At 42.6% G+C, this 13,912-nt stretch overlaps 1 protein-coding gene and 1 pseudogene across 1 annotated transcript in view; both read right to left on the bottom strand.

The window, feature by feature from the left end:
* Positions 1-13,805, bottom strand: part of TMEM231 (transmembrane protein 231) — a 28,267-nt gene extending 14,462 nt beyond the window's left edge. The window contains exons 1-4 of the mRNA XM_068528699.1: positions 13,743-13,805; positions 11,300-11,407; positions 7,577-7,982; positions 7,307-7,476 (exon numbers count right to left, since the gene is read on the bottom strand). Coding sequence (XP_068384800.1) covers positions 7,307-7,476; positions 7,577-7,715 — 309 coding nt within the window. The 5' untranslated portion in view covers positions 7,716-7,982; positions 11,300-11,407; positions 13,743-13,805. The remainder of the gene's footprint in view (positions 1-7,306; positions 7,477-7,576; positions 7,983-11,299; positions 11,408-13,742) is intronic.
* On the bottom strand, positions 1,837-2,343 carry LOC137752679 (coiled-coil-helix-coiled-coil-helix domain-containing protein 2 pseudogene; annotated as a pseudogene).
* Positions 13,806-13,912: the final 107 nt, after the last annotated feature.

Below are 13,912 nucleotides of genomic sequence, written 5' to 3'. Positions count from 1 at the left end.
ACTAAAAAAAAGATCCTGTGTGTCACAACTAAGACCCGGCACAGCCTAAATAAATAAAAATAAATCTTAAAAAAACAAAACAAAAAACCCCCAAGAAACCCTTGAGCTGTAGTCCTGACTGCTCAGCTGAGAGCTAGAAATTGTCACTTAGCTCTGAGTCTCGTTCTCTTCATCTGTAAAATGGGGGTATAACCTCTACCTCACAAGGTTACTGTGAGGCTTAAAGAGATAATATACGTAAAAAGTCAATGGCTAACACTTTACTAAGTGATTGTTAAAGGCCAAGTATCACATAGAGGAATTTAAATATATTATCTAATGATAAAATGCTTAGCATATGCCAGAGGCATGGTAAATCAATAGCAATTTCAATTTTACTTATTTATTTGGCCGTGCTGTGGGGCTTGTGGAATCTTAGTTCCCCGACCAGAGATCGGAGTTGGGCCCTAGTCAGTGAAAGTGCGAAGTCCTAACCTGGAAATTCCCAATAGCAATTTTTATTACTACGGCTTGTAAGCATATCACCAGGATATCACCAACATGCTTTTAAAAAAATTTAGACATAATTCACATACCATAAAATTCACCTTTTTGCTACAATTCAGTAGATTTTAGTATATTCACAAAGTTGTGTGACTATCACCACTGATTCCAATTTCAGAACATTTTCATCAGCCCCAAAAGAAGCCACATACCCATCCCCATTAGCAGTCACTACCCATCTCTCCTCTCCACCAATTAATTCCCCAAGTTCCTGGAATCCCTAATCTACCTTCTGTCTCTACAGATTTGTCTATTCTAGACATTTCATCTAAATGGAATCATACAACATGTGCTGTTTTGTGGTTGGATTCTTTTACTTAGCAAAAAAGTTCATCCATGTTGTAGCACATATCATGACTCCATTCCTTTTTGTGGTTGGGTAATATTCTCTTGTATGGATATAACATATTTTGTTATCCATTCACTCACTGATGGACGTTTGGGTTGTTTGGACTTTTTTTTTGAATTGTTATTGCTCTTATGAATGAGGCTGCTATGAACATTTGTGCACAAGTTTCTGTGTAGACATGTGTCCTCAGTTCTCTGGGGTACACATATGCCTAGGAGTAGGGATGCCGGAACACATGATAACTCTATGTTTGGGGTTTTTTTTGGACAGAAAATCACTTTATTCTAATTAATTCACAAACAAAAGCTTGTTTAAGAGGCCACACAAACATCCGCCCAGCCCCAAACTCAACACCATCTCATGAGCTTCTACATGGTGAGAATACCCTCTTCCACTGCAATTCTGAAGCACAAAAGCTATTAATGATCGAGGAGAGGTTTAACTGGTGGCTTCACACTTTATATCTTCACTATCAATTATATATATATATATATATATATATATATATATATATATATATATATATATATGTTTTTTTTTATAACTTTGGCAGCAGTGTGGTGGATTGAGTTATGCAGAGAGTGAGAGAGAGACAAGTTAATCAGTTATTTTGATTTCAAACTGAGAAATGATGTTTTTTATTTTATTTTATTTATTTATTTATGGCTGTGTTGGGTCTTCATTTCCGTGCGAGGGCTTTCTCTAGTTGTGGCGAGCGGGGGCCACTCTTCATCGCGGTGCGTGGGCCTCTCACTATTGCGGCCTCTCTTGTTGCGGAGCACAGGCTCCAGATGCGCAGACTCAGTAATTGTGGCTCACGGGCCCAGCCGCTCCACGGCATGTGGGATCGTCCCAGACCAGGGCTCGAACCCGTGTCCCCTGCATTGGCAGGCAGACTCTCAACCACTGCGCCACCAGGGAAGCCCTCAATTATATTTTTAATGCTAAACCAACGTGGTCATGAGAGATGATTTTTCATGCCTTCGGTTGGAACTTCTTGATGAAGATAACCCGTTCACCAATTTGCACTGTTTCAGCACCTCACTGAAACCTTCACAAAGCTTAAGGTCACCCTGGTTCAGTGCACACTCCAAAAACTATTTCACCTCAAAAAAGCATGGGCCATTCTGCTGCTGCTGTGCCGGCTGGGTTCCCTGAGGCTCCCGGTAAGCGATGTCAGGCCTTGAGGGCTCAGCATTTCTTCCTCCACTGAAGCCACCAGGGAGGGCATGACCCAGAGTGTGGCCGACGGCAGAACTCACAGCCATGCCGGCTGCAGTGGTTGCCACCTGGGCCATCAGACCTGGCTGCCGGGGAGCAGAAGCAGGGGAGCCAACAGCAGACGGTGGAGCCGCTGCGGGTGGCTGAGCTGCGGGCGCGGTTCTCATCTGAGCGGCCTGGCTGGCCGGAGGGGCCACGCCGGAAGCGCGGCTTCGGCTTCCACGCGGCATCGTAAATGCGCGGCGAAGCGGGGTCTAGAAGAGCGAGGATAACTCTCTGTTTAACTTTTTGAGGAACTGCCAACTATTTTCGAAAGTAACTGTGGCATTTTATACACTTACCTGCTTTTAAATTTTTACTGTTTTTTTTTTTTGGTTTGCTTTTGTTTTACACGGCACTTTCAAAATTTTTCCTTTAAAAATTGTTGTCATTGTAATTTAAAAATCTTGAATATGTATTACATTCCCATGTTACAAAATTATAATGGTACAAAAGGCTATGTAGTGAAAAATTTCTCTCCCACCTTAACCTCAGCCACCTAGTTCCTTCCCCAGAGCAATCAATGTTGTCAGTTTCTTTTGAATTCTTCCAGAGATAGCTGAAGTATGCACGTATGTGTATGTAAATACACACATTCATATATTTTTTGGGTTTTTTCCTATTTTTATACAAATGGAAGCATATTATATACAATTTTTGTTTTTTACACTTAATCAATTTCTCTTGGAGGTAATTCCACATCAATAGATATAAATCCAACTTCATTAAAAAAAAAAAGCTATGTAACATTCCACCAGGTAGATGTAACACAATTTTTTAAATGAGTCTTCTATTGCTACATAGATTGTTTACCATCTTTTTAAAAAAATTTATTTATTTATTTATTTTTCGCTGCGCTGGGTCTTCGTTGCTGCGCGTGGGTTCTTCTCTAGTTGCAGCGAGCGGGGGTTACTCTTTGCTGTGGTGTGCAGGCTTCTCATTGCAGTGGCTTCTCTTGTTGCGGAGCACGGGCTCTGGGCGCGTGGGCTTCAGTAGCTGTGGCACTCGGGCTCAGTAGTTGTGGCTCGCGGGCTCTAGAGGGCAGGCTCGGTAGTTGTGGTGCACGGGCTTAGTTGCTCTGCAGCATGTGGGATCTTCCCGGACCAGGGCTTGAACCCGTGTCCCCTTCATTGGCAGGCGGATGCTTAACCACTGCACCACCAGGGAAGCCCTGTTTACTATCTTTTGATACTATAGACAATGCTGCAATGAGCAACTTTTTACATATGCCATTCCACATGTGTGCACAAACCTTAGGATACCTTACTAGAAGTAGAAGCAGGCACGTGAATTGGTAATTTTGACAAATATGGTCCTGCAAAGAGGTTGTATCAATCTACACTCCCACCAGTGATATACAGGAGTGTTTGCACAATTCCCTACATCTTGCTCACGGTGCTAAGAAACTTCAATTTTTGCCTATTTGATAGACAAAAAAGATATCTCAATTATTCTTAATTTGCATCTCTCTAATTACGAGTGCGATTTCATATGTTTAAGAGTTATGTGTTGAGAAATAAAATACTGCCTGACATATCAGTAAACAAAGGATGTCACAATCATTGGCGATTACACCCACCGCTGACGGTGAGCTGGTGAGCCCTGAGGGGACTCAGGACAGAAACAAAGAATACCTGCCAATCTAGCAGCCATCAGACTGCAGCCACTCCCCATGGTGCACCCTGAGGAAATTCAGGATGTGAAAACACAGGATACTGGCCCCAGACAGCTGAGGTGTATATCAAAGGAATGATTTCAGTGAGCCCAAACTCTTGCATCTTCCCATACATAGCAAAGCGCTAAATTCCTTAACTTGAGATCTAGTTTTCTTTTACTAACAGTAATCTTTTGTTCCTACTACCTGCCCTTTGTTGCAAAACTCCTGTATATCCTACCTCACCTCCTTGGAGCAGTTTTCTCAGGGTTACTAGAAATGCTGCCTCCTAGGCTTGAAGTCCTCAGTATGTCTGCCTAATAAAACATAACTCTCAACTTTTAGGTTTTGCATATGTTTTTTTAGTTCACAGTGTGTTTTGTCTTCTATAAACTGTTCATATTCTTTGCCCATTTTTTTACTAGGTAGTTGGTCTTTTAATTATAGATCTGTAGGCACTTTATGTTAGGAAAATTAGCCCTTTACAAGTGATAAAAATAGTAAAACTTTTTTCCTTGCTGTCATTTGTGTTTTGGCTTTGCTTATGGTTTTCACCAGGCCAATGATTTTTTAAATTATATACTTGCATTTATCAAAAAAGTTTCTTTTATGCCTTCTAAATTTTACGTCATACTCAGAGATTTAAAAGCTTTCACTCATTTGTTTCAGTACTTTTATGATTTCATATTTTAAATTTAATTTTGATCTATCTGGACTTTAATTCTGCTGTACAGTCTCTGAGGACTAGCTCCATTTTTACTCACTGATTTAAAATGCCACCTTTGTCATATTAGGGTCCATTTCCATACTTTTTATATAATTCCCCAAACCACACTACTTTACTTATTAGAGCTTTAAGGTATAGTTTAATATCTGGTAGACCTCTTTCCCTTGTATTGATATTATCCTTTTTCTCCTAGAATTTTTGCTTATTTTTTTTCTGTACTTCCCTTATATCTTCTAACTATTTATTTGTATCTCATGATTTCAAACTATTCTCAAACCAAGAGCTCAGCCAGCAAGGAAGCAAATAATTTACTGAGAAAGACTGTAGACGACAAGGTCATAAATTACTTATAGACAGAGGCTTAGAATGGAGAGAAAAAAACGACTAAGAAAAAGGAGCTTTGGCTTTATGTTTTACAGTGTAAAATTGCCCAGTATTAAAGAGAATTGATAGCTCTGGACACCATAAAAACAAGAGGTAGTCTTGGCTTCACAAAATCGCAACACACACACACCAGAAGTAGGGGGTTGGTGGGCAGTGCTCTCAAGGGAGTGGTTTCTGGTTACAGAGATAAGAGGCTAATTAGCAATCCAACTGGGAAGCCAACCCAGTTCATGGTGGATGAACAAGTGAAAAGAACACATGAATGAAACCTAATGCTGTATCCTTGTTTTCATGATTATTTTAAGTTTCCATGATTATTTCTTAGACTCAAGTAACCAGAAGAGTATGATAGATAGGAATATACAAATGTAAAGAAAAAATTTCTACCAAAAATTTAAAAGACAAGGAATGCTAACCTAAAGTAAAACTAACAAGTTAATTTTTTGTGTGTTTGTAATACAGACAACAACAACCACCTTTGTTTCCACTTTTGGAAAGGAAACACGGGTGGAACAGGAGAAGTACAGTGGGTTTACAGGGAAAAGGAAGTGAACCTCGATGCTGGCCTCTCACCCGCAGTCACCCTTCCCCAGAGGCATTGTAATCTCAAATAAGAATAAAAATGGGCAACATGTCACGATTAGGGAGGAGCTGTGGAAAGAAATTTGTCTCTACTCCACTTCTATTTTTAAATAAATTTAAAAGACCTGATCATTTAAAGAATCAAAGTGTTCAACAACGTTTGTTACAAAAACCTGCAGGCTTCCACCCACAGGGCAACTAATTTTGCCTCATTTACCTTATTATTTAGAAATGTATCTCCATGTCTTTACACAACCTTGGCATTGGCTGGCACTTCTCAACTTCCGCTTCAGGCATCCTCTATTGTCTTCCCGCAAGGAGGGATGATTTAGTTTTCTTTCCCTCTCCCTGCCAGCCAGCGCTGCCGCCTTCCCATCCCCCCAGTAGCGTTAAAGTCTTATTTTGGTTAGTCAACATTCAGTGTTCACCAAATTATGATTATGTAAATCCTATTCATAACTCTGATTGCTTTTCCTTACTTTTTATTTTTCTGGAGTTAATAATTATTTTATTTGCTTGCTTAGTTTTCTATGTATTTATATAATTTCAACAAACAGCTTCTATTCCAATTCCTCACAATTTGATGTTTAAAGGTGTATGACTTATTCAAAATCTTCTTCACTGCAGTATTCTAATAGTGAAAAAGTAAAAGCAAATCAAAAATCCACCAACAGGCAACTGGTAAATCCACCGCAGTTTTCCATATCATGAAATACTTTGCAGACCTTAAAACGAAGGTTAATTAACAAGTATTGATACATGTACCAAACTGAGCCTTTAATTTTACGTCATTATACGTACCTGTAACTCTTTAATATTTTACAATGAGCATGCATTTTTATAGTCAGCAAAAAAAAGCAAATTTAAAGTAATCATAAAAAGTAATCGGAATCATATTTTGTTTGCGGTTATTCATATCACCAATCAGATTTTGAAATTTTTGTCATTTTGTTTAGTCGCTGGGCAAAAAGTCAATTTTTTTTTTCCCGCTACACAAATTTGACTGTAGGCCAATCATCTCAGAGATGTCTAAAGAGATTCAACTTTGGAAGAAGGAAATTCAGAATTTTCCTACTTCTAAAGGAAAATGTTTTCAGAAAATGAGTGTAAAGGGGGTGATTGTATAGTTAGCCCTCACTTATCTTGAACCAGATACCAGATTACAGACAGTAAAATGCTCCATTTTCATCCCAGACAGCGGCAGGATGGAGGGGCATCTAAGGAGGCGAGCCCAGGGAGGCGGGCCTGGGCCAGCAGCACATTCTGCGGAGGTTGCTTAACCAACCAGCACGTTGGCTTCCGCGTGTCAGTCTGCCTAAAAATGCCTGCCCTTTCCGTTCCTACCGAGTGCTGATGCACGACTGCAGCTGCACGACGGGGTAATTAACTAGAACACTGCTCGGCCTTCACGACTCATAAGGCAACTTTCGCGACCACCCTTCCATGAGGAAGGGGCAGGCCCACGGAAGTGACGGGGTCGGACACAGGTTGCCCCCAGGCTTCTAGCCTCTGTATAGGACACAGACGCTGACAGCTGTAGCTAGCTGACTTTATTGGGGTGGTGGACGGCCTGGAGAAGTCGAATGAAACAACAGATTTGCTCCCCAGGAAATTAAACATAAGCTCGGGTCAGTGAACTTGTGCACAGAACTTCCCGTGGGCTCGTGACTCCCTCAGACCCAAGCCGGGCTCCCCCGGACAGGGGCCGGGGCTCCGGCCGCGGCCGCTCCCTCCCTCCCACCCCTTCCGTCATCCCCACCGCAGCCCAGTACCGGCGGGCGGCTGGGCCCAGGCGGGAACCACGCACCGAAACGAGCGGGACGCGCAGGTGATCCCCCTGCAGCCGGTTGAAGGCGGGGAACGTGCTCCAGGCTAGGAACCCACCGTGCTCGGGTCCTAGCAAGGCCACGAGCAGCACCTGGTGCTGGAAGCGCACGGTCGGCTGCTCCTCATAGCTGCTCCGTTTCAGCCAAAACCCTGAGGTAAAGAGGGCGGGAGGCGGAGGGGTCGAGGTCAGGGAGGCCGGCGCGGTCGCCGCGGAGAGCCGCGTCGCGCACCGGCCGGGGGGCAGGCTCACCGTGGCTCCGGAAGGCCACCAGCAGTGGCGGGATGTACGTGAGCGCGGCGGACAGCATCAGGAACAGCGCGGCCTTAGAGCAGAGCCCCGCGCGGTAGCCCCGCTCCACTGGGTGAGAGAAGAGCTCGTAGAGCGCCATGAGGGCAGCGGTGAGTCGGGCCAAGAGCTCGGGATTCCTCTGCGGTTCCAGAGATTCGACAAACTTTGGCTTCTCCTGGTTGCCATAGCCTTGGTCTCCACGGCAACCGACGGGGCAGGGAAAGGAACCAATAGCAAGGAGACGGGCTTCGGTAGGGGTGGGGCTAAAGGGGCGGTGTCCGCAACTGAAGTGTAGTCGTCGCTTTACGGGTTACTTGCGCTTTCCCAAAGGCGGGCTGCTTCTGTGCACCAAAATCGTAGCCGTCGCCTGTGTTAACATTTTTGTAAAATAAGATTCTCATAAATGTTGACTTAAAGTAAATACTTGCATATGTGTCATCTGTTAATCCCCAATATGGTTCATTGTATACTTAAGTCCAACCAGTCAAAGCACACCCTACATTGGAGGAAAACACAGACAACATAAATGTGGCCTTGGTCCTGGACCTGGTCCTGGGCCAAGACCAAACCATGTCTCTTTGCCTCCAAACTTTCTATCGCTTTCATTATACTCCATAGCCGGACAGACACGGAAACAGGACACAAATCTCCCTGCTCTTCCTAGAGAGAGAAAGGATAATTACTATATAGCTCTGCTATACTTTGTTATCTTAATTGGGCACAAGCTTGGCTACCTGTTTTAGGGGAAGCTATGATCCTCTCCAAAGATAATGTTGGAGTATCACTTAATTGAATGCTTTCCCCCCACTCCACCCGCCCCCTAGTATTTCGAACATGGCAGAAGGAATTTTTTTTTTAACATGGTCAATAGCCAAGTTCTTCATCAAAAGGATCACACTGCAGTTGCAAGAGATAGTGTGAGGTTTGTGCTCAGAATGGAGTCCAGTAGTAGATGCTCCTATTTTGAAGGCAACCTAGAAGGGTTTTTTTCCTTCTAGTATATTGAGGTATAATTGACATACAGCACTGTCTAAGTTTATGGTGTACAGCATAATGATTTGAGTTACATACATCATGAAATGGTTACCACAAGTTTAGTGAATATCGCTTATCTCATATAGATTAAAAATTAAATAGAAAAAAATTTTTTCCTTCTGATAAGAACTCCTAGGATTTACTCTTTTATATATAACATAGAGCAGTGCTAATTATATTTATCATGTTGTACATTACATCCCTAGTACTTATTTATCTTATAACTGTAAGTTTGTACCTTTTGACTGCCTTCATCCAATTCCCCCCTCCCTCCACCTTGCCTCTGATAACCACAAATCTGATCTCTTTTTTATGAGTTTGTTTTTGAGGTATAATTGACCTACAACACTATGTAAGTTCCTGTTACACAACGTAGTGATTCAATATTTCTATAAACTTCAAAATGATCACCACGATAAGTTTAGTCACCATAACCTGGAAGTGGGTTTCAGATGAAGAGAACAGCCGAGATCCTAACAACACAGAAAGAGGTCAAGATGTCCCATAAGGGAAAACTATCCAGGGCCCTTAGCACAGTCCAAGGTGACAATGTAATCAGCCATAAGTCATTTTTTTTGACATATCTGGTCCATTACCACTCAGTTTTGCTTTAAAGCTTTTCTGGGGTGGCAACACAGCTCTTAAATACAACAACTGTTAGGCTTAAATCTATGTTATGATTCTGCCATTATACTGTATTTATGCTTTAAGTGAATGTCTTTCATTTATTTAAATAACCAGGGGACTTCCCTAGTGGTCCAGAGGTTAACTCTGCACTCCCAATGCCAGTGGCTGGGGTTCAATCCCTGGTCAGGGAACTAGATCCCGTGTGCATTCTCCAACTAAGAGTTCACATGCCGCAACTAAGAAGCCCACACACAGCAACTAAGAAGTCCACATGCCACAACTAGTGATCCTGAATGCCACAACTAAAGATGCTACAAGGAAGATCCCGAGTGCCGCAACTAAGACCCGGTGCAGCCAAGATAAAAAAATAAATATTAAAAAAAAAAAACCATTAAAATAAAATTTAGAATAGATGGTTCTGATGTTGCTTCCTGAGGGTGGCTCTGCTGTGAGGAAGGAGGTGTTTGCCTCCAAAGCTCTTTCTTTCAGAAGGAAACACATGCTGTAGCTGGTGTCAGCTTAGTCACTGCTGAAACGGAGGTGACTACTAAGAATTTTGGTGTATGAAGTGCTTCAGCCTCCTCTGAGATGCCATGAGCTTTGCAAAAGTGTTTAATAATAACAGATACTAATATTTACTCTTTGCTTCCCTGATTTGAGGAAACTACCTTTTGTGGTTTTATTTCAATTCTTGACAGAATATTAAAATTTTTTTAAATGCTAAAGATTTGTCTATATTGTGTCATTTTCACACATTCTTGACTAAGAACTGACTTCTCAGTTTCCATTTCCATAATTTTCTCGTGTTTTATGCAATTTACCTCCAAGGACAAAGAAAGTCGTTCTCTAAAAACTATGCATTTTAATCATATTTTAGGGCTTCCCTGGTGGCGCAGTGGTTAAGAATCTGCCTGCCAATGCAGGGGACACCGGTTCGAGTTCTGGGTCGGGAAGATCCCAAACGCCACGGAGCAACAAAGCCCCTGCGCCACAACTACTAAGCCTGCGCTCTAGAGCCTGTACTCTGCAAGAGAAGCCACGGCAATGACAAGCCCGCGCACCACAACAAAGAGTAGCCCCCGCTCGCCGCAACTAGAGAAAGCCTGCGCACAACAACAAAGACCCAATGCAACCAAAAATAAATAAATAAAATTAAATTTTAAAAAATCGTATTCTACTCCTTTCTATAAGCGCCCATTCAGGGTCTGTTGAATCAGGTTAGAACTCCTGAATGTTTGCTTCAACACTTTCCAACGTTTCTTTCACCTTGGCATGTATATCACCAAACCTTTGACTTCCAAGTTCCCTCTTCCAACTCCAGGCTTTGTTTCTATCTGTTAAGGAAAGTTTACACTTTGGAAAATGCACCCTTCTTTCTGAAACATAAGATTCACATTCTCTGTGAAGTCTTTTTTTAAAATTTTTATTTATTTATTTATTTAGTCTGCATTGGGTCTTAGTTGCAGCACGTGGGATTTTTAGCTGCAGCATGCGGGCTCATAGTTGCGGCATGCGGACTCCTTAGTTGCAGCATGCATGTGGATCTAGTTCCCCGACCGAGGATTGAACCCAGGCCCCCTACATTGGCAGCGTGGAGTCTTATCCACTGGACCACCAGGGAAGTCCCTCTGTGAAGTCTTTCTTGATAAGCCACACTTGGCTTTGTGTTGGCCCCCACTGTCCTAGCCATCCCTCAGTATCCATGTTCACATACCTTTCCAAGATTTGAAATTTACTCTCCATGTTTTACAAGTTGGTTAATGTGTAATTTCATATATGCATTATCCTGTTTCTCCTTCTGACTCACCTCGTCAACTAACAACCCTCTCAAGGAAGAGATCCAGTGTCCTTAGAACATTCAGTAAGCTAAATATAATGACCCAATAGGTAAAGAAGGTGATGCATATCATCAAGGCAGATCAGAGAAACCAGTTAGAATGGTGAACTGGAAAAGGACATCAAGAAGGTAGGTAAAGATAGAAGACAGACACTGCACATCATTGAGACCATCAGATGACATACATGCCTGTAAGCTGGTGAGCAGCGGATCTCTCTCCTGAGAAGTGTACTAAGTTCTTCCAGGTGCAAGCTGGTATACACATGCTTTGAACTAGGACACAGTGGCCAGCTCTGTAAAGGGAAGCAGGGGGTCTTCGGTCCAATTTCTATCTCCTTCACTGATTCACTATCAGATGGTGAATAACCATCTTCATTCCTCAGTGTTTAACTCTATTCGCAAAATAGGTATTTTCATTTTTATACTCACTCTCTAGCAGATCTCTAGTTCGATAGCTTTAAATACTTCTCTTCTGAATTTGAGACTCATAGATCCATCTACCTACTCTACATCTTTACTTGGATGTGTCTCTTGGGCATCTTAATATAACCAAAACCAAACCCTTGCTTTCCCCCCCCAACCCCCTGCTGGCTCCACCCTATTCCAGTACACCAGTACATGGCAACTCCATTCTTCCAAAACCGTGACTTAGACTCATCTCTCATAACTCACATTCAATTGACCAGCAAATTTTGTTGGATCTACCTTCAAAATATATCTAGAACACAGCTGCTTTTCCCACCACCTCCACAGATAACGTCTTGGTCTAAACCAACAAAATCGTATACCTGGATTATCACAATAGCCTCTTAACTCTTCCCCTACTTCCATCCTCAACCCCCTATAGTCTACTGTCTACACAGAAGCTAGCCTGATCACTTAAAAAGGAAAGTCATATCATGACACACTTTTTTTTAAACATCTCTATTGGAGTATAATTGCTTTACAATGGTGTATTACTTTCTGCTTTATAACAGAGTGAATCAGTTATATATATACATATATCCCCATATCTCTTCCCTCTTGTGTCTCCCTCCCTCCCACCCTCCTTATCCCACCCTTCTAGCTGGTCACAAAGCACCGAGCTTATCTCCCTGTGCTATGGAACTGCTTCCCACTAGCTATCTATTTTACATTTGGTAGTGTATATATGTCCATGCCACTCTCTCACTTTGTCCCAGCTTACCCGTCCCCCTCCCCGTGTCCTCAAGTCCATTCTCTAGTAGGTCTGCGTCTTTATTCCCGTCTTGCCCCTAGGTTCTTCATGCATGTCACACTTCTTAAAACCCTCCACTGACTTCTCATTTCATTCTAAATAAAATCCAAAGTTCTTCAAATGGAATTCAAAGCTGAACTCACTTTTGTTCTAGATCCCTTTGATCTCACCTCCTAACACACACCCTCTTATTTATTCAGCTCCAGCCACAAGGGGTTCCTTCCTGTTCCTAGAATATGCCAAACCACTTTATCTAATATGCATTTGATCCCACACATCACTCTCTAGTCAAGAACCATGCTTTATTTTTCTAAACAGCACCTATCATTATCCAACATATATCTTTTTGTTTTATCCCACTAGAATGCAAATTCCATAAGAGCACAAGTGTTGTCTGTTCTGTTCACTGCTTTTCCCCAACACTTAGAACAGTGCTCCTATATGCAACAAGAATAATTTCTAGGTATGAAATTCAAAGGATTTTTCATTTCATTAAAAACAGGCAAGAAACAAACACGGATTTTAGTTGCTCAGACACACAGTCTTAAAATATCAAAAATAATTTCAGAATAAAGCTAGATTCCACAACATCCATCAGGAGTTTCAACTGAGGAAATGATGAATGACAATGTTCAAACATACAGGCCTTTCAGATGCATCAGAATCACAAGCACGTGGCAAGGATCATGTGTCCCAATTAAGTGAATATCTTGTTACATATTCACCAGCTCATAAACAGATGATGAACCAGAGCAGACTGCCCTGATGACTCTTGGAGGAAGGAAGGAATGACATCACTGGAGACCCTGAAGGCATGTGCTCAGGCAGATGGCACACACACACACACAGCCTAGGCTGTGGCTGCTGAACCCCATGCTGAATGGCAAAGAAACCCGTCTCATGACCAGCTATCAGGGGAATTCTCTGAGCCAGACAGTCACCTCTAACTCCTCTGCCAGTTAAGGCGAAGGGGCCTCTTTGTGATCAGTGTGATGTTACACTCCTCAAATGCGTAGTTATGATAGCTTTTCTTAAATGCTTATTCAAATATTTATCCGTGAATAAGGGAAGGAAATGGGATTTGTTTAAATTCAATTTCTAGGTCCAATGCAACCTGTTATGGCTGTCCCCAATACTGAACCCCCGGGATGTCATCAGTACCCCTCCCCATACAGTCCCCTCAAACTAGTCACGGCCTCCTGATTGGGCCCCGAATCTGTAACTACCCCAAACAATACTCCCCAAAGTGCCAACGCCCTAAATAGACCCCCTGCCATCACCAACCACCAGAGAACCCTCTTCTGTCATTCATACCTACAAAATGCCCCTGTTGTCACCAACGCCCCAGGCAGATTTCCCTAATGAATAGTCCTCTATAAGAGCCCTATCCCATCAGCCAGACCCCCACTCACCCCTTCCCGTTACCAACGTCCACCGAGACCCCACTTCTGTTACCAGTTCTCTAACATCCCCTCCCCAGTCACCAATATCCCTCACAGACATCTCTGTCACTAACTTCATCATCCCCACTCCGCCGGCAGCCCCTCTCACCGCCCTGTCCTGTCCCGCCCCTTGACATGCG

Source organism: Eschrichtius robustus, chromosome 19 (genome assembly GCF_028021215.1).
Source record: "Eschrichtius robustus isolate mEscRob2 chromosome 19, mEscRob2.pri, whole genome shotgun sequence".
NCBI classification, from domain to species: Eukaryota; Metazoa; Chordata; class Mammalia; order Artiodactyla; family Eschrichtiidae; genus Eschrichtius; species Eschrichtius robustus.
The sequence above is the reverse complement of the archived record's forward strand: the minus strand, read 5'-3'. Positions and strand labels throughout refer to the sequence as shown.